This window comes from Hyperolius riggenbachi, chromosome 10 (genome assembly GCF_040937935.1).
Source record: "Hyperolius riggenbachi isolate aHypRig1 chromosome 10, aHypRig1.pri, whole genome shotgun sequence".
NCBI lineage: Eukaryota > Metazoa > Chordata > Amphibia > Anura > Hyperoliidae > Hyperolius > Hyperolius riggenbachi.
Genome location: NC_090655.1, coordinates 196,947,211 through 196,965,199, shown reverse-complemented (window position 1 = coordinate 196,965,199; position 17,989 = coordinate 196,947,211). Strand labels below are relative to the sequence as shown.

Sequence of the window (17,989 nt, the reverse complement as noted above, 5' to 3'; positions counted from 1 at the left end):
GTTTGTATATCTGTAACTGCATTATTCCCTTAAAGGGCTTGTACAATTTTCAAAATGTTTGATTTTAACACCATATGTAATGAAAATCTAGTCAAAATTTAACATTTTCTATTGACATTACAATCAAAATATTGATCACATATGCAAGCGATCTGGTAGGTGTGTTTATGGTGAATGGTAACAGCTGTGTACAATCCAGTTCCCCATAGCTTTGTACTGTATAGGGCAGTACAAACATAGCAGCTGCAGAAGTCAGATCATCAATGTTAAGGTGCCCATAAATAGTACAGTTTTTCTTTCAGAATCGATCTTTTGATGCAATTTGTATGATCGGATTGCATAGAAAACTGTGCCATGCACAAATCGATGAGAAACGATTTTTTGGTTGACTGGCAATATATACAATCAGATATTGATCCAAACGTTGGATTTTATGATCGAATCGGAATGTAAAAATTTCTTAAATCGTTCCGTTAATGAGAACAATTGATAATTGCCTTTCGATCAGTTACGATCATTCAAATTACATTGAAATATTGAATTTGAAGAACATTGTACCGTTAATGGGCACCTTTAGACAATATTTCTGTTGAATACCGAATGGTGCAAAGTGGTAGCACAGGTGAATAGTCGATATCTGAAACATATCAATCGTTTCCCTGCTCTGCCAAAATGTAATAGTGTATAGGCAACTCAAGTTCCCCAGAGACAGAAAGTGAAGAAAATACTCCCATTGTGGATACAGCAAAGCAAACGTGGCAGAGATAATACAAAACAATCTACACAAATAGCAGCTAGAGAAAAAAAACAGAATGAAGATATTGGAAAACATAAAAAAAATATTATTATTACTGCAGCCACACAAGCTTTTTTAAAAATATTATTTTATCCTGTTTTAATGTAAAAAAAGAGGAACGATAAAGCTCAAACGCTCAAACCCAGATGTCCCCTTGTGGTTTAGGGGAAACCCTTCATGTTTAAATTGAAACTATGAAACTAAGCATTTCTTTTTTGCTCTAAAAGATTATTTACAGCATAAAATCTGCCACGAAAAAATGTTGTAGCTGAATGGCATTCAAACAGTTAAACACAGCACTTTGTTCTTCAGTGGAAAGCTCCTTGCTTTCTGGTCCCCTGAAGAGGTGATAACATTATCTTTTGTTTACATTCCTATGTTGCTACAATTTGTGTACAGGCAGCAGCTGCTGAAACTGAACTGGACTGAACTGCACTGAGCTGAGAAGCAGAGAGAGGTGAGAAATAATCACTTCTAGGTTTTAATATATAAAGCAGCTATGCTAAAAAAATGCAATGGCAGCTTTCAGAGCAGGTAAACTGTACTTTGGGAACTTGTAATTTGTAAACAGACAATATGTAACGATTGTATAACGTATTGGTGTAGCAACACAGACGTCTGATTATTGTGTGATCTGCAGAATCACTAATAATGCAGACTCTATGGGGCAATGTGTGAAAAACTGTTGGGAACAATAAAGTTGCCGTGACTTGAACAATTATGTCATCAAGAAGCCATATTAGGAAGTGATTTGGCTTCCCTATAAAGTGATGCATACGATGCCCCTAAGCCACGCCCTGATGAAGCGTCATGTGATGCGAAACTGGTCGGTGGGAGGAGTCTGCTGCCACTTCACGCTGACATAGCGTTCCCCGCTGCCTAAACGCCGACACAGCTAGCCGGGGAGAGCGGGCACAGAGTGTCAGTCTCTGACGGGGGAAAGCAGCCAAACGTAGGCACTCTGCAAAAGGGACACTGATGCACAGAAACTGGGGTAGATCACTGGGAGGTACCTGGAGCATCTTGAACTCCCAGTTAAAGGAGAAATCCATCATGCGATCACCTCCCAAACAGCAGCTGTAGGTGTCCAGAAGCAAGGAGTGCCTTGGCATATAGAGGAAAGAAGCTAACCCCATGGACTAACGCAAGTATAACTAATGATGATGATGTTGGAGGAATAGTGCCTGGGCAGCGCTGTCTCTGCTTGAACTTGTGAAAGTCTACTAACCTGCTTTTCCGTGCTTTGCTGGCTAACACAACAATGCTGTAGCTTGATGCGAATATTTAAAGAGGACTTATCCCCTATTAGGGGGGGGCAGCTGCTGTGTGTATGGTGGTGTGCTGTTGAATGACAGCTAGGTGGCCTGGGCTTGGGTGCATGGAGCATGGTGTCTGAGGACTGACTCCATGCACGCAAGCCTAGTGAATATCATGGGGGTATGTGGGCAGGCTCTGGTGGGTTTTAATATAACTTTCTGCGCAGAAAAAGGTTTTTAATTGCTAACTGTGTAATGGTTCCCCAAAGGAGCCTTTCTGTAACTTGATTCCTGGAAGTGCAATAAAGATATTATTGATTGAACCGAGATGAAATGGAGCTTAAGGCCAATTAATGTCTGTATTTTTTGTATGTATTATATGCTGGCCGCACCAACTCACAGGTTTTTATAATCAAAAGGGTGATTGCACGACAGGGCCACGGCCCCTTGGCAAAACTACAAATTCTTAATGCAGACTCTATACCTGATTATGTGGTGATCTGCAGTATCACCAATAATGCACGTATAGAAGGCAGAGATGTTGTGACAATAGTGTTTGGTGCAACAGTAGAGGGTAGATCTCACCAGTAAGGTTGGAGAGAACTACCAGAGGAATTGGCAGATAGTTTGACTAAACCTCACCAGGGGAGCTGGTGGGTACTATCTGCAGACAATCCTGTGCTAGGCCCCACCAGAGGAGCTGGAGGGTACTAGCCAAGATAGAAGCTGGGTAGTGCTATCAGGAATAGCAAATAAACAGTTTAGCTAGACCTCACCAGAGGAGCTGGTGGGTACTATCAACGAGTACATTTGAAATCGGCGCCGGTAGACTTGGGCGCAGGATACAGCGGTATATAGCTGATCCTGCTTCTGCACAAGTCCGGGCCGATTTAATTACTATTCCCCCTCCAGGCCGACATGGATAGTGAGGGAATGAAATAATTCGGCTTCCAGCGATTGCTGGAGGCCGAATTATTATGTTTTTAAGCAATGTCGGCTTAGTCTTCTGACGGAGCCGACGTTACTCACTGAGCGCTTCAATAGGAATGATTCCTATTGAAGTCTATGGAGGCGCCAGCTGCGCCCAAATCTAGCAGCGCTGAAAAAGCACTGCTCCGCTATCAACACCTCTCCAGTGACAAGGGCTCACTGGAGAGTAGAAGGGTCAGACAGGCAAGGTTCAGCAAGAGAGAGGTAGGTACAGTACAAAATCAGAAGGCAAGAGAATAGTAATGATTCAGGCAGAGGTTCGGCAACTTAGATCAGATGGGCAGAAGTACAGAAACGTTGAGCAGAATCAGCGTCAGAGATAGGCCAGAGTCGTACACAGAATATCAATAATACAATAAGGCAATAATCCTAGTCTTGTGTGAAATCCCTAGTTTCCTCCCAGATCAAAACACACCGGAACTAGTCTAAGGTCTGAGCGCTAACACTGACGTATTCGCAACAGCAGACAGTTTGCAAGTGAGCGGAGAAAGCTTACGAAGCCGCGAGGAGAGCCCTCAGCCACGCCCCTGCCAATCAGCCAATCCGAGTGCTGTGAGTCTCTCCTGACGTCAGCCGACCGGCAGGTCAGCTGACGCGCCTTCCCCCAGCATAAAGGTCCTGTCTCTGCGCGCGCCCGCGTGAGACAGCAACCCTATGAACAACTGACAGTCCCATCCCTGACGTGCTAGACGCCAGCGGAACGGGTGAGGCCTCAGAACCGAGAACAAAGGCGGCTGCAGGGACATTCTGCATACCCGCAGCCGCCATCACAGGGGATGTTACACAATATTACTTGAGCACAAAAACAAATATGTTAACTGAATGGGTAGTAGAAAGTAGTAAAACACATTTTTATTGAATGCTATGTCAGAGTTTTATCCCATTTTTGGCCCTTTTGACACTGGTGCGGTGCTCGACGCAAGCGCATCCCTACATTGGTGGGCCACATCTGCGGCAGACCGGAAGTCATAAGTCTATGGCGGCGCGTATATTTTTAAAATGTTGCATGGTAGCATTGCAAAGCGCATGTGCGGAAGCATATTTTGTCAATACACCTCCGCGCAGTTTGTTTTATTGGCCACAGGAATTGAGCGCTAGAGAGCCTCACTTCCTGCTTGGCTGCTAGCCAGAAGGGGATTACCGCGCATTGATGCAGAAATCTCCGAAGGCTGTTTTTAGCATTGTGGTGCGATGCGATCATGGCATTGCACCGCAATGCTAAAGCTGGTTAGCAGTGTGAAACCGGACTTGCGCGAATGTTTATTTAGATATATTTTCTTTTTTTCTTTTTTCTTTCTTTGTTTTTCTTTTCTGTCTCTTCATTTAGAAAAGTGAATTTGTACAAATGATTTTGCACATTATACCATCACAAACACCTTCTGTATCCTATCCTCCATAATGATTTCCTTCTGTATGTGTAAGATAAGAGGGTGCAACTAAACCATTAGCTAATTTTATCTGTTTGTTTGTGTAAAATAGGAGGGTGTGATGAAACCATTGTCTGGGTTGGTTGCTAAATGTAAAGTATATACACAGGCTGGTTTCAGGACTTACATGGCTAGTAAAGAACTTTCTTGCCCCTTAATTGCCAACCGGAGAACTATGGAGCTACTGAAGATCATCTTTGCTGCACTGATGTGTAAGTGCTGATTTAATTTCTACAGGTTCTTGAGTGCACTTGTGTCTATGTCTGCGTTTCTGCCCTGGTTTAAAGTGCAAATCTAACCTAAACTATAACAATATTGCAGATGAATACCACAGAATTTGCACTCCAATTGTAAAGTTTGACTGGGTGTGAAATAAAAATAGTGTCACCTTGCTTCTGCTGACACCTTGATGTATTTTTCATGCTGGCTTCAGCAATGGGTGGGTGGCACCACTGAGTTACATAAAGTTAGCAAAGATTGATTTTGATAGCTCTGTCGTTTTAGCAATGAACTTTGCTCACGTAAAATTCTGAATTTTACAGCAAATGAATTTTAAAACAATAACACCCCTAAAAAAACAATAATGAAACAATACGGGCGCTTTCGAGGTAGCTCAGAGGCGCTCGTATTGTTTCACTAGAAGCCGGCACGGCACTTTTTTTGTAGGTGTCATTGACCTGAAGAAGAGGCAAAGCCCACGAAATGCAATGTCGTACTCTATCTCAGTGCAGTAAAATTTTCGAATTGCTTTAAAGTCGTATTGGCTACTATTCTTCACTGCCACTCTTTTTAAACTGATTGTAATTGTTTTATATATTTTTGGGCACCTCATCCTTCAGTATCGCTGTTCACAGCTCTGTTGAGAGGTTGTTGTTTTAGCCTAGTCTCCTTAGGGGCCTATCTAAGAACCAGGAGCAGGAGCGTGACCAGTAAGGATCATCTCAAACCAATGTGGTGGTGGGAATTCCTCCACATGACTTATTGGTGGTAACATTTCAACTATTGCAAGCAGAATAGTGTGTGTAATCCTCTTTAGTCTCTAGATCAGGGAGCCCAAACTTTTTGGGTCAAAAGCCAGGTTAACATACTTCAGACTGCTGGGGGGCCGCCGGAGTATACAGTACACAAAATGATGTAGAAAACATTACATTGAGCCTAGGAAGTATCAACTATTACCTGTTAACAGTGTTGCTAGCAAATTTTCATCAGTTTTTTCTGCAGTGAACATGCTATTTTTAATTTCAACAGACTTGTATTTTTGCAGTTTCCGCAAAAACTTGGAAAATCAATATTTGTACTTCAACACAGAAAAATAATATTTTACCGCAAAAATTCGATATTTTTGTTGCGAAAATGTTTACAAAAAGCGGAAAAAAATAACATTTTTTGCTGGAGTTTTCACCCCAAAAAAATCGAATTTAACATTTATTTTCGTGAAAATGAATGCGAAAAGAATATTGGCATTTTCGCTCATCACTAGGGCATACTATCTGCTCTTGCTGTGTTGCAGGGCATACTATGTACACTTGCTGTGTTGCAGGGCATACTATGTGCACTTGCTGTGTGGATGGGTGGTGCCAGCACTGCTATTCTATATGCAGGCTGCCGATATTTAAAGATGCAGAGGACCGCATCTATAAGTAATACATTTTAATAGTGGAGGGCTGGTGAAAAAGCCTCAGGGAGCCGCATTCGGCCCGCGGGCCTTAATTTGAGGACCAATGCTCTAGATACTGTGACATATTGCCTTATTAGCTCATGTGTTCTCTTATGTATTTTCTTGGTCTTTGGACTTTCCGGGTCCATCCTTCTCCATTACCTGAAGTATTGTCCTAATGAACAAGCTTGGTCCTTATGGGTGACACATCTTTAGGGAGTTCCAGCAAATAAGAAACTGATATCCTCAGCCTTCTACTGGTTTCATCTGATATCTTTGTATGACTTTTGTTTAACTACCTAACAGCCGCATCACGCCAATGGGTGTGACCGCGGTGGCAGTGACCGCGGTGGCAGCCCAGGACCGCCTAACACCAATTGGCATCAAGTCCTGGAGCTGCAGCTTGGCAGGGAACGCGTGCGCGCATGCGCGATCCCTCCCTGCTGGTTCGCGGAGCTTCGCGGCTAGCAGCCCGTTTTCCGCCGGAAGGGGAAGTAATTCCCCTTTGTTTACCCTTGTACAGCGCTGGGGTCTCCTGCAGCGCTGTACGTCTGACACTCGGCTGTCCCCCGGATTGGCTGGCGGATGGAGCCCTCCCATAGGCTGATGCCTATGAGAAGTGGAGATAAGTGCCTTCCTATGGCAATTAGGATGGCACGAGGGGGGGGGGGAGGGAGAGGGAGGAAGGAGAGAGGAAAAAGCAGCTATCAGAGACCTCCGGCATAGTGTCCTATTAAGGACACTAAAAGGAGGTGAAAATCATGTGTGTGCTGAGTTGCAGGGCTCTGCAGCACCCTGACCAAGCTGCACAGCCAGGGGCGTAACAAGGTCCCACCGGGCACCCCTGCAGAAATACTGAGCGGGCCCCCCCCCCAGGGCCCGCTTGGGGCCATTTTGGGAGGCTGGAGGGGTCACAGCATGAGGGGAAAGCCATGCTGCACGTCAGCGGGGAGGGGGGACGGTCCCCCTTCTCACTTAGGGCTCTCCCCTCTGCACTCCCCTCCAGCGTTGAATAGTTTGTGTGTGCAGCGGCAGATACATACTTTCTGTGCTCTCCAGCGTGGACATTCCTCTCTCTAGCCTCTGATGCAACTTCCTGTTTATACAGGAAGTCGCGTCAGACACTAGAGGGAGAAACGTCCACTCTGGAGCGCATGGAAGGTATGTATCTGCCCCTGCCCGCCGCTGCACACCCAAACTATTCAACGCTGGAGGGGAGCGCAGAGGGGAGGGCCCGAGGTGAGGGAGGGGTGGGACCGTCCCCCCTCCCCGCCAAAGTGCAGCATGGCTTTCCCCTCATGCTGCGACCCCTCCAGCCCCCCAAAATGGCCCCAAGCGGGCCCCAGGGGGCCGGGCTGCAGGGGCTGCAGGCCCTATTGTTACGCCAGTGTGCACAGCCCTGTATTGTGAAAAATAGCCTGGTCTTTAGGGGGTGTAAGCCTATGGTCGTCAAGTGGTTAAACTGTACACTCACCGTACAATACAGGTTAAATTTAGCGAACATTAGAATATAGAAGAGTTTTTCCTCTTGAAAAAGTACATTTTGAGATTCCAGTTAAGTTAGCATTAGGACTATAAATACAATTGTTTATCTCATCAGGAAATGGCCACCTTAAAGTGAACCCGAGGCGACATGTGACATGATGAGATAAACATGTGTATGTACAGTGCAAAGCATATTAATAATAACCAGGCTGTTTTACTTGTTTTATTTTGCTGCCTGAAAGAGTTGATTTCTAGGCATGGAATCGACAGCTCTGCCTTATAGTTACCTTGTCTGGAATATAGTAAACATTACTGATAAGAAAATTACAGCCATAAAGGTTTCCTGGCAGAATACAACTTCTGAGAGCAGAGGGAGGTAAAATACATTAACTATTGACCTTTTTCTAACTCTGGCACACTTATCAGGCTGAAACTTAGCAGAGGCAACAAAATATTCAATCTAGTTGGTAATTTTTTATAAATATAAAAGAAAAAGTCATTTTTAGGAGTAGGAGTATAAATACAATTGTTTATCTCATCCATTTATTTTCACCTCGGGTTCACTTTAATTCCTGCATTATGGTGAAGGTGAAATATTTCCCATCTGCTATGTCGGAGCAGTCCTTTGACTTCATTAACTAATGTTAATTTACATTCAGAGGACCAATACAGCCAGTGACTCGCCAAGCAATCCACAGCGACCTTACACCCAGCAAACACACAGCTATGCCCATAGCACCCGCGTATAAGCCAAGGTACCTACTTTTCCCTCAGAAACCAGGAAAAGTGATAGACTCACGTATAAGCCCCTTCCCCATTATAGCCCCTTCCACAGTAGCCAGACGTGCCCCAGTACAAGTCATTCCCTCTCCCCATAGCAAGATGTGCCCCAAGGATGATACAGCTGTGGGTTAAGACACCAATAGATGGCGTCATAGAAATGAAGCACAGCGAATGCCACACAGAATCCCCAATCATTACACCGCTGACACGTTACTTACACACTCTGCTCCCCAAGCCAGGGGACACAGGTAGTCTAGAGCAGCGCACTCTGCACATCATGCCACTCCTCTATAAAATTCTGTAGACGGAAGTCATAAAATGTCTATGATTAAGAACCATGTAGGTTCGAAACATGTCAGTTGGAGTACTCTTTTACCTGTTTGGGATACGTCCTGAATAAACTTGTGGATTGAGGAGGCATCGTGCGGACCTTTTTTCATTTGACTCTGCACATCATGTTGCAGGGGATAGGGGGCACAGATACAGCAGGGAGCCAGCTGGCAAGAGCAAGATCACTAGTGCCATATCCTTACGTTCCTCTGCTAGTAACAAAACCTTTTCCACCTGCTCCACTGACTCACATATAAGCTGAGGGGGTAACATTTCAGCACATTTTTTGGTACTTATAAATCTTCAAAACTCTCCTATAAACCACTCCAGCAATAGCCATACTAATAATAATAATTATAGCCGTCTTGCCACTAGTTCATCTGATTGGTTCATTTTAAAGCTTAAATAATTTTCAGAAAATTAGCAATTACATTAACATAGCATTTCAAAAGTCAAAGTATCCATCTTGGTTTCATATGAGCTTGAGTCAAGTCTCTTTTCAAGTCTATCACTTCTCTGAACTGTGTGTTGTTTAGACCCCTTTTCCACGGCAAGGTGTTGATGAAATCACAATCTGTCAGCTACTCCCATGCACTGGCCAGGCGCTAGCTAGCACTTGGAACATACATTGGAGTCACATCTGACTGTGTTCAGACATAAGTTCTATGCGATGACACGCACGGTGCTACAAATGCTGCTATTAGCTGCATGAAATTGCAACCAAAAGGTATTTGTGGACGGTAGCCAGGAACCTGACAAGCATGCAGTTCAGCGGTTTGTGGAAAAGGTCTTACTGTCACTAGTTTGATCTGTGTATAATGCATTTTGTAAATGATCAAAACCATTACAAACTACAATCACTTCTTTTTTTTCTGGTTACAGTTGGACTTGTCACAATAAGAACAGCAGAAGGTGAGAATCTGTGTTTAGGAGCCACTTATGTACAATATTTGCAAATATATATATTTTTCATAGTTATGATCTGTACAAGTATTCCTCGTGACACTGGGCCAGAAGCTGGCTCACTGAGTTTGAAGTGTAAGTAGAGCAGTCTTGTGCGCCTCAGTAATGGTCCTAAAGATCCCTTTAGAGGTGTACAGTTTTCCTGCTATTGCATTTTAAGTGGGACTCCACTTTTGCATCAACTTTAATTCTCCTTTCCTTGGTACAAGCGCTCTAAAATGCCTAAAGTGTTTATAAGAAGAGAGATAAAAATGCAATAATTAAAATAATGATTAATAATATGCAAATAATTCTAGCTTGCATGCAAATTTTATGTAAATTGTCTAGAGCTTGGAATTTGGCCAATCCAATTCAGCATCTCACTGACGCTCTCTAGTAGCCAGTTATATTAATAGCATGGGCCACTCTTTATAAAGTAGACTCTTTCCCTTCTAATGCCAAACTAGCAGTAGCATTAACATCCCCTTGATCTAAAGTTGCCCTCCTCCTACTCCTACTCCCTCGTCCAACTCCTCCCCCCTTGTCCTCCTCATCCTTTATCTCTTCCACCCTCATGCTCCTCCTCCCTCATCCCCCCTTGCCCTGCTCCCTCGTCCTCTTCCTCCTTATCCTCCTCTTTTGTCCACCCTTGTCCTCATCTTCCCTCATCTTTCTTCTCCCTCCTCCTCCTTCCTTCTCCTCCCTCCTCCTCATCCTCAGTTCTGGCCCTCCTCCTCCCTTTTCCTTTCCCTCCCCCCTCTTACTCCTTTGTCCTCTTCCTCCCCCTCCCTCATCCTCCACCTCCCTCTACTACCTTGTCTTCCTCCTCTCTCCTTCTCCCTACTCATTCTCTTTCTTCCTCTACCTCCCTTGTCCTTGTACTTCTCCCTCATCCGCCTCTTCAATCGTCCCTCGTTTTCCTCCTCCCTCGTCCTCCTACCCTCTCCTCCTCATCCTCCGTAAGAAACGGAGAACCTTTAGAAATAAAATAAGCCTTAAACTGAATCACCACTATCATGTCAAATTGCTGCATACAAATCAATGAATAACATTCAGGATATTGTGGGGGAGGGGTTGTTATTATTCTTAGAATTTTTTGTCTAACATTATTATAGGTATTTTTTCATTATTATGCATGTGTATCATAAGTATTGGTGTAGTGCTGTACATGGGACATTAAACAAGTTTCCTCAGGAGCTTACAATCTAATGTGTGCAATCCCAGCCAAGGCAATATCTGCACTGAGTTTTTATGTTCTCCATCTGTTTGAGTTGGTTTCTTCCTGGTGTTCTAATTTATTCCATGTCCTAAAACATACAGATAAGTTAATTGGCTTCCCCTTAAATTGTCAGTAGACTTTGTTGGACTTATGACTATGGTAGGGGTTAGACTCCTGCTGGGAAGATGTAAGCCTCTATATACATACAAAATCATCATCATCATCATGGTCCAACATAGTTTAAGGTCAAAAGTGCTATCCACTACTGAGCCACCCAATGTAATTAACCTGAAAACCAATGCTTGGTGTAATTTGCCTTTTTAAAACAAAAGGAAACTTGCAGTAATTCAGCTATAAGTGAGCATTTGTGGTTACCCACAATGCACCGCTACTGAATATGCAAATTATCTCTTTTTTCCCCTGTAAGCCAGGCTAGCATCCAGAACCACTGGTGTATAGCGAGCCTATAGCTTTAAATTTTACGCAGCCACATAAACCCCACATGTAGTCGGCCTGTTTCGGACTTTTGGTCCTCATCAGTACATGGCAGCGATTGATATGGTTGTATGGGATAGGGCTTGGACCAGTACAAGAAGCATTGCTTTTTAGTAGAAGGGCTTTTCGGTCTCTTTTAGTCATCTTTACATTCCTAGTGGTTTGGGTCACCCCGAGCTGCTTGGTTACTCTGTTGTACTGGTCCACGCCGTATCCCATACAGCCATATCGCTCCCTGCCATATTCCGATGAGGACCAAAAGTCCGAAACAGGCTGTCTACATGTGGGGTTGATGTGGCTGTGTAAAAGTTACAGCTATAGGCTTGCTATACACCAGCGGTTCTGGATACTAGCCTGGCTTACGGGGCAAAAATAGATAATTTGCATATTCAGTAGCGGTGCATTGTGGGTAACCACAAATGTTCACTCATAGCTGAATTACTGCACGTTTCCTCCTGTTTTAAGAAGGCAAATTACACAATTTCAGTGTTTTTATTTACGTAGAGGACTCCTTAAAAAAGAAAGAAAGAAAGATATCATCCGTTGGAGACTGATCATTTTATTCAGCATAGACAAGCATAAGAACAGCAGGTTTATGTCAGCCTGAGATTAAGAGCTCTCTTTGTTATATTGCAAGCCACAAATGTGATTATTTGTATCACTCATAGGTTGATTAGTATGTGATTTCCATAAGTACCTAAAAACTTGTCAGTGACCTAAAAACTTATGTTTTTTTACTTAAAAACAAAACAAACAAAAAAATGTCTTATTGAAAGAAAGCTTGACTCCAAATTGACTTCATAGCATGATTACAGATTTGCTATTGTAATGACAATTTGTGTAATTCTTTATTGGGGCATTAGCTTGCTGATAAGGTGAAGCAAGGAATTCACACTTTATAATATCCAACTACCATCAATTACAGAATACAGAATTCCATAAACTGACATGCATTTGAACTCCTATTTATAACAGATTTTACAAAAAAAATGTATTTTCTTTTTCTAAAGTGAAGTGTTAAATGGCCATTTGTACCAGTTCACGCACAGTCAGCCAGATGTAAAATGACTCCAGTGGAGGGATCTACTTATTATACTGTCTGCTGTCATTATCATTATTTGTGAGTTACACTTCGCATATGCTGCTTTTCAAAGGAAAGTTCCATGTTTTTTAGGACACAGGTTAAACTTAACCTCCCCCCACTGTGTCTTTCCATTCCAATACGGAGATCTTGCTTTTGAATCTTGCATTCCTAATGGTCGGATGGATCGTGCCTACTGGTGCTCTAAGACCCAGAACTATGACCGGGACAAGCAGTATGAGTTGTGCACTGTTTCAGGTATTGTTTGACTTTGTTTCTTCATAGACTTCCAGATTAGTGAAGACACAATATAACAGGCTCAGTGGCTTAGCTAGGAGTTAAAGGAGGTGTAAATTTCTGTTGTATTTTAATCAGTTGCTTTTTCTTATCACAGTCATTTTAATGTTAAAGGGAACCTGGAGTGAGTAAAAATTTTTAAAATAAACACATGGGCCCATATGCAATTCACTTTTTCACCTGAGTTTTCTCCTAGGAGATATTTTTTATCTTCAAATTAAAATAACTTTCCAGCACTTTTCAACTAGAAAAGTACCAAAAAGTAAATCAAAAAGGACTATCAAAATTATTTTGAGTATTTTCTTGCTTTCTGGTGGCTTAAAATGTATTTTATTGACAAAAAATATCACCATGGAGAAAAATCAGGAGAAAAAGTTAATTGCATATGGGCCATGATGTAGCTGCAAATGAATAATACATACTAACTTCACCGTCAGTTCCTCTCAGAAGCTCACCATTTTCTTCTTACAGAGATCCCTTCCAGTTCTGACAATATTTTGTCAGAACTGAAATATACCAGTTGCTGTCAGTTATAGATCAGCAGCTGTCAGTTACAACTGAATGTACAAGGTAATGTCCAGGTTTCCCTCTGGCTCAAGTGGGTGATATTACAGTTGAACAGTGTGCTGACCAGGAAGCTGTTATGGGGTAATGGCCATTTTTTAAAATGGAGGATGGACATTTCCATTGATCACAGTGGACAAATGGAACGCAGGAGAGGAGTAAGTGATTGAGGAGTAGACTACACAGGAGGTAAGTATGACCTGTGTATGGCTATTTTGACTTTTTATTTTCAGTTTAGGTTATTTTTAAAGAATGAAGGTGGTGTGACATCATCCTCCAATTCCTGTTCCCTTTGTTACAGATTACCAGTCAGCCCTCAGACACTGAGGGCGCCTTTTAGATTGGTTGGCGAGTCCACACACAACACAATTTCAAATGTATGTACAATCCCTGCTACAGTTGACTTTGGATGGAGCAGCAGTGTGTGTACAGAGCATGGAGCAGCAGTGTGTGTACAGAGCATGGAGCAGCAGTGTGTGTACAGAGCATGGTGCAGCAGTGTGTGTACAGAGCATGGTGCAGCAGTGTGTGTACAGTGCATGGAACAGCAGTGTGTACAGAACATGGAGCAGCTCTGGGGTGTCAGGTATGAACACAGCCCTGTGCCATGCTGTGTGAATGCTTCACTTTCCCCTTCATTAGCAATGTCGGCTGTCCTTATTATTATCTGTATCCAAACTGCTCCTTGCCGATCCTGTTATCGATCGGGAGCAGATCAGACATTTAGGAAAGAATTGTCAGATCCTGTCAGTCAGATGGGAAATTGCATCATGTGTACCTAGCATGATGTCCTACCATATTATTACACTGTATTGTGCGTGGCTGAGGGAGACCTTTCAGGAATCCCCCCCACCCACCTTTGAAAATCCTGGGTTTGCCCCTGGGTGTGGCAGTTTCGATAATGTCTCTGTCCCACATGGCGAGGGGTGCATTCTAAGAAGTCCCAATCCACCCTATTGAATGCTTTTTCAGCATCAGTGGAGAGCAAAAGCGTGGGGGTGGATCGGGACCTCACCCAATGCAAAATGTTTATGGTGCGAATTGTGTTCACGCGTATACATTTTGATATTGCAAGAAGTGGTAAAAGGAAATCTATGAGAAGTGGGATTTGGAGTTTACCATCTGTGTTCTTTTTGAAGCTTGCTTGGTTGTCACTCAGTCTCTGATTGCAAACCAGGTCCATTGTTCTAACTCAAGTGTGGCTCCACTCTCTGCATGCCTGTTGGAAGTCTGTATTTCAGGAACCACTGAACCCAAAAATCAGCAGGACAGCCTGGCAACTGGAACTTATAGGAACAAATTGCATTGGCAGCCTTCATACTCCTCTGACTGCAGCCATTCTTTCATAAATTATTCAGTTATGTTTACCCATAAAGAAATATTTTTTTAAGTCAATTTTTATCATGAAGCATATAAAAACATATGTTTTGAATCTTGGGCCAAGTTTTATTTGCAGAAATGTGTCTTGGGTTACTGCTGCAGAAAAATGATATCTAACATTACCGGAGTTGCGTTATTGACTTTTTGACTTATTAGTCCTATTTACCATTTTATCCTATATTTCCTACACAGCAGTTATTACAAATAATGTTTTATAGACAGAAAGCTCTTGTTAATGTTGATGAAAAACCCACAGTCCCATTTCATTTACAGTATAAATTAGATTTAAATTTCAGAGCTGTAGTTCTCTTTTTAAATTCGGGTTACTGACCATCTCTTATTGGTCCACATGCAATACACTTTTTCACCCTAGTTTTCTCCTAGGAGAACATTTTTCATCTTTGATTTAAAATAACTTTTTAGTACTTTGCAATGGAAAAAAGTATCAAAAAGTAGGTAAAGAGTACGATCAAAACAATTTTGAGTATTTTTTTGCTTGCTGGTGGTTTACAAGGGATTTTATTGAAAAGTTTTAAAATATCACCGAGGAGAAAACTCAGGTGAAAAAGTGAATTGCATATGGCCCATAGTCTGTTACTGCTACATATCATACTTTATTGCTTTGTTTATAGGTGATGAAAGTCCTGTGATTGCACAGTGCAATTTCCCCTTCATATTTATGTCCAAAGTCTTCACCACTTGTACTAAAGAAGGAAGAAATGATAGTCAGCTCTGGTGCTCAACTACCCCCAACTATGAACGGCATGGGCAGTGGATCTTCTGTGACCAGCACGGTAAGCAGCCCAACACCATAAGTGTGTGTTCCGTTGGCTCAGAAAGGGCCACAAATTATGTGCTGTATGGGGCCACAAAAACCTCAGCAGCGTCCCTGCTTAAGAATCCGATTTCATAGTCATAGCGGAAGACCATATGAGTACATACAGCAGACAGGCCATGAGGACTGTAGAGCAAGACCAAGTCGTGCTTGTAAAGGTGTCCATACATCAGGCGATGTATGGGCAGATCATCCATGAGACAGATCTCTCTCTGATCAAAGAGAGATCTGTTGCTTGCCCATATACCGTAGATTTTGGAGAGATTTCTTCATGAAATCGATCCAAAATCAGGCTAGTGATGCTACTCTGGCACACGCTTGGTTAGTTCCCAAGTGTAAAATGTCCTTCCCTCCGGTGCCTATGCAGTGTAAATTCTCATCTGTCCCGCTGGCGCAACTCTCAGCCTCATCCACCATCAGCCCTGTGTCTGCCGTTACAGTTACGGTGAAATTTACATGGGGGCGCTACATGGAGGTGACGGCGGAGTAGGCCAGGAGCCATGCCAGCGGGACAGGTGAGAATTTACAGTGCACATGGGCATTAAGGGGGCGGGGGGACATTTCACACTTGGAGAGACCATGGCTGTGGGTCTGTCACAAATTTCGGTCGTTGCGATACCACCCCCGTTACCGCCGCGCACCGATCAACCACGTCAGACCAAGATTTTCCAGCATGTCTGATCGATGCATTTGACTAAGTTGAATCATTGATCCTGGTGGACATGTTGCATGTTGCAGCACAGATTTTCTTCCGATTTGATGCATTTATTGAATCAGATGGTCGATCGGACCGCAAAATCACTAGATCTATGGGCACCTTAAGAGTGTCTTAAACTTTAACACTGTAACAATAATGATAAGGCCCTATAAAACATCATAAAATACAATACAGAATAATAAAGCACAACATTCTTGTTCACCTTATTCCCTAATGATCAATGTTCAACAGAATGATTGAGAATCAGTGTCCAGTTTCATAAGCTGTCCAGCAGGGCTGAATTTCTAGAAAGGCCCAAAAAGGCTACAGCCCAAGGGGGCATCTGAACATGAAATAGAGGCTGCTACATATGAAAGAGAAAGCTACAAATGGGGAGCGTCATATTATAAAGGAAAGCTGTTGCTCAAAAGAGCTGTACATGAAAGAGAAGCTACACACATGAATGTTACACACGGGAGAGGGGGCTTCACATGGAATGGGAGGGGCTCTGCTGCTCATGGAAGGGGAGCCCCAACATACTAGGTCTAGGGGTGGTAATAGTATAAATCTGGCCTTGCTGTCTAATCAGCGAATGTACTCTGCATTATAGAGAGCACCATCAAACAGTGATGGGCAGCTTTAGCCTCCCAGCCTGTGGACGCTGGATCTCAGTTATTAGAGTATTTTAAGTAATAACAGTTCACACTGCTTATAATTAGATTTAAACCAGGACAAAAAGTTTGGCAATCTAAATCTGAATGCTTGCTGCTAGAAAGTGCTTGTTTTTTTGCACCTAAACTACTTCATTATTTTAGCAACTAAGTTCAGGCATTAGATGTCTGTTGTCTACCCCTGTGTAACAATCCTTTCTACAAACCATCATTTCTCTCCTGTCTGATGACTATTGGGTTCATCCACCCCCTTTCCATAGAAATTAGTGAGCTTCACCTTCATGTGCATGTTAATCGTGCAACAGGTATGATGGTTGTTGGACAGTTCATTGCGTACTCAATAACCATCCAAACTTTGCCGCCAAATTAGCAAGACTCTAACCTCTTCAATCCATCATGAGTATGACAGCAAGACTATATCACTGCCTCTCATCTGCTACTCTGCAGAACTCTTCAATATCTTCCAGTTAACATCAGATTAAAATTCACACCGCTACATTTCATTGCTTGTTTCACCCACATTTTTAATCTTATACAAAAATACAGCTATAACTACTTTCTGCACTTCCTAAAATCCTTTGTAATAATCATAACCTCATCTACTGTGTGGCTTCATGGTTTCTCTACAGCTGCTTGCATTGTTTGGAACTCTCACCCTCATCCTATTAGACTAACATCTACATTTAACACAGAGGGCCATATCCTATTACTGAAGAGTTCTTAATTTAGACGATGGGGGCATCGCCTAATCCTAATTGAGTTATAATCCCCCCAAGCGGAAAAGAACTCGCTTGGGCGATGTAATCGCCCAGCGAGTTCTTTACACGGTATCCAGCTACCGTTTGCCCCCAGGAAGCGATGCTTCCCGGCAGACATGAGCGTTAGCTTAGACCTGCAACGAGCAGGTCTAAACCAGCTAATGCAAGTCGTCGCTGGCGCTGCAACATCTGGGGGTCTCCTTTAATAAGGAGACCCCCAGAGCTCCCCGTCGGGTCGCCGCACACCTTAGAAACCACCCACGTAGCTGCGCCGGGCACCCCTGTTAACATACATACCGCCGCTGATCACCCGACGCCTCTCTCCG

At 43.0% G+C, this 17,989-nt stretch overlaps 1 protein-coding gene across 2 annotated transcripts in view; it reads left to right on the top strand.

The window, feature by feature from the left end:
- Positions 1-4,608: 4,608 nt before the first annotated feature.
- Positions 4,609-17,989, top strand: part of LOC137536157 (uncharacterized) — a 43,594-nt gene continuing 30,213 nt past the window's right edge. The window contains exons 1-4 of one of the 2 annotated variants that reach the window (XM_068258243.1): positions 4,609-4,681; positions 9,607-9,636; positions 12,555-12,719; positions 15,335-15,496. In XM_068258243.1, the coding sequence (XP_068114344.1) occupies positions 4,645-4,681; positions 9,607-9,636; positions 12,555-12,719; positions 15,335-15,496 (394 nt within the window). In that variant the 5' untranslated portion in view covers positions 4,609-4,644. The remainder of the gene's footprint in view (positions 4,682-9,606; positions 9,637-12,554; positions 12,720-15,334; positions 15,497-17,989) is intronic. The other variant, XM_068258244.1, reaches the window with a different exon arrangement.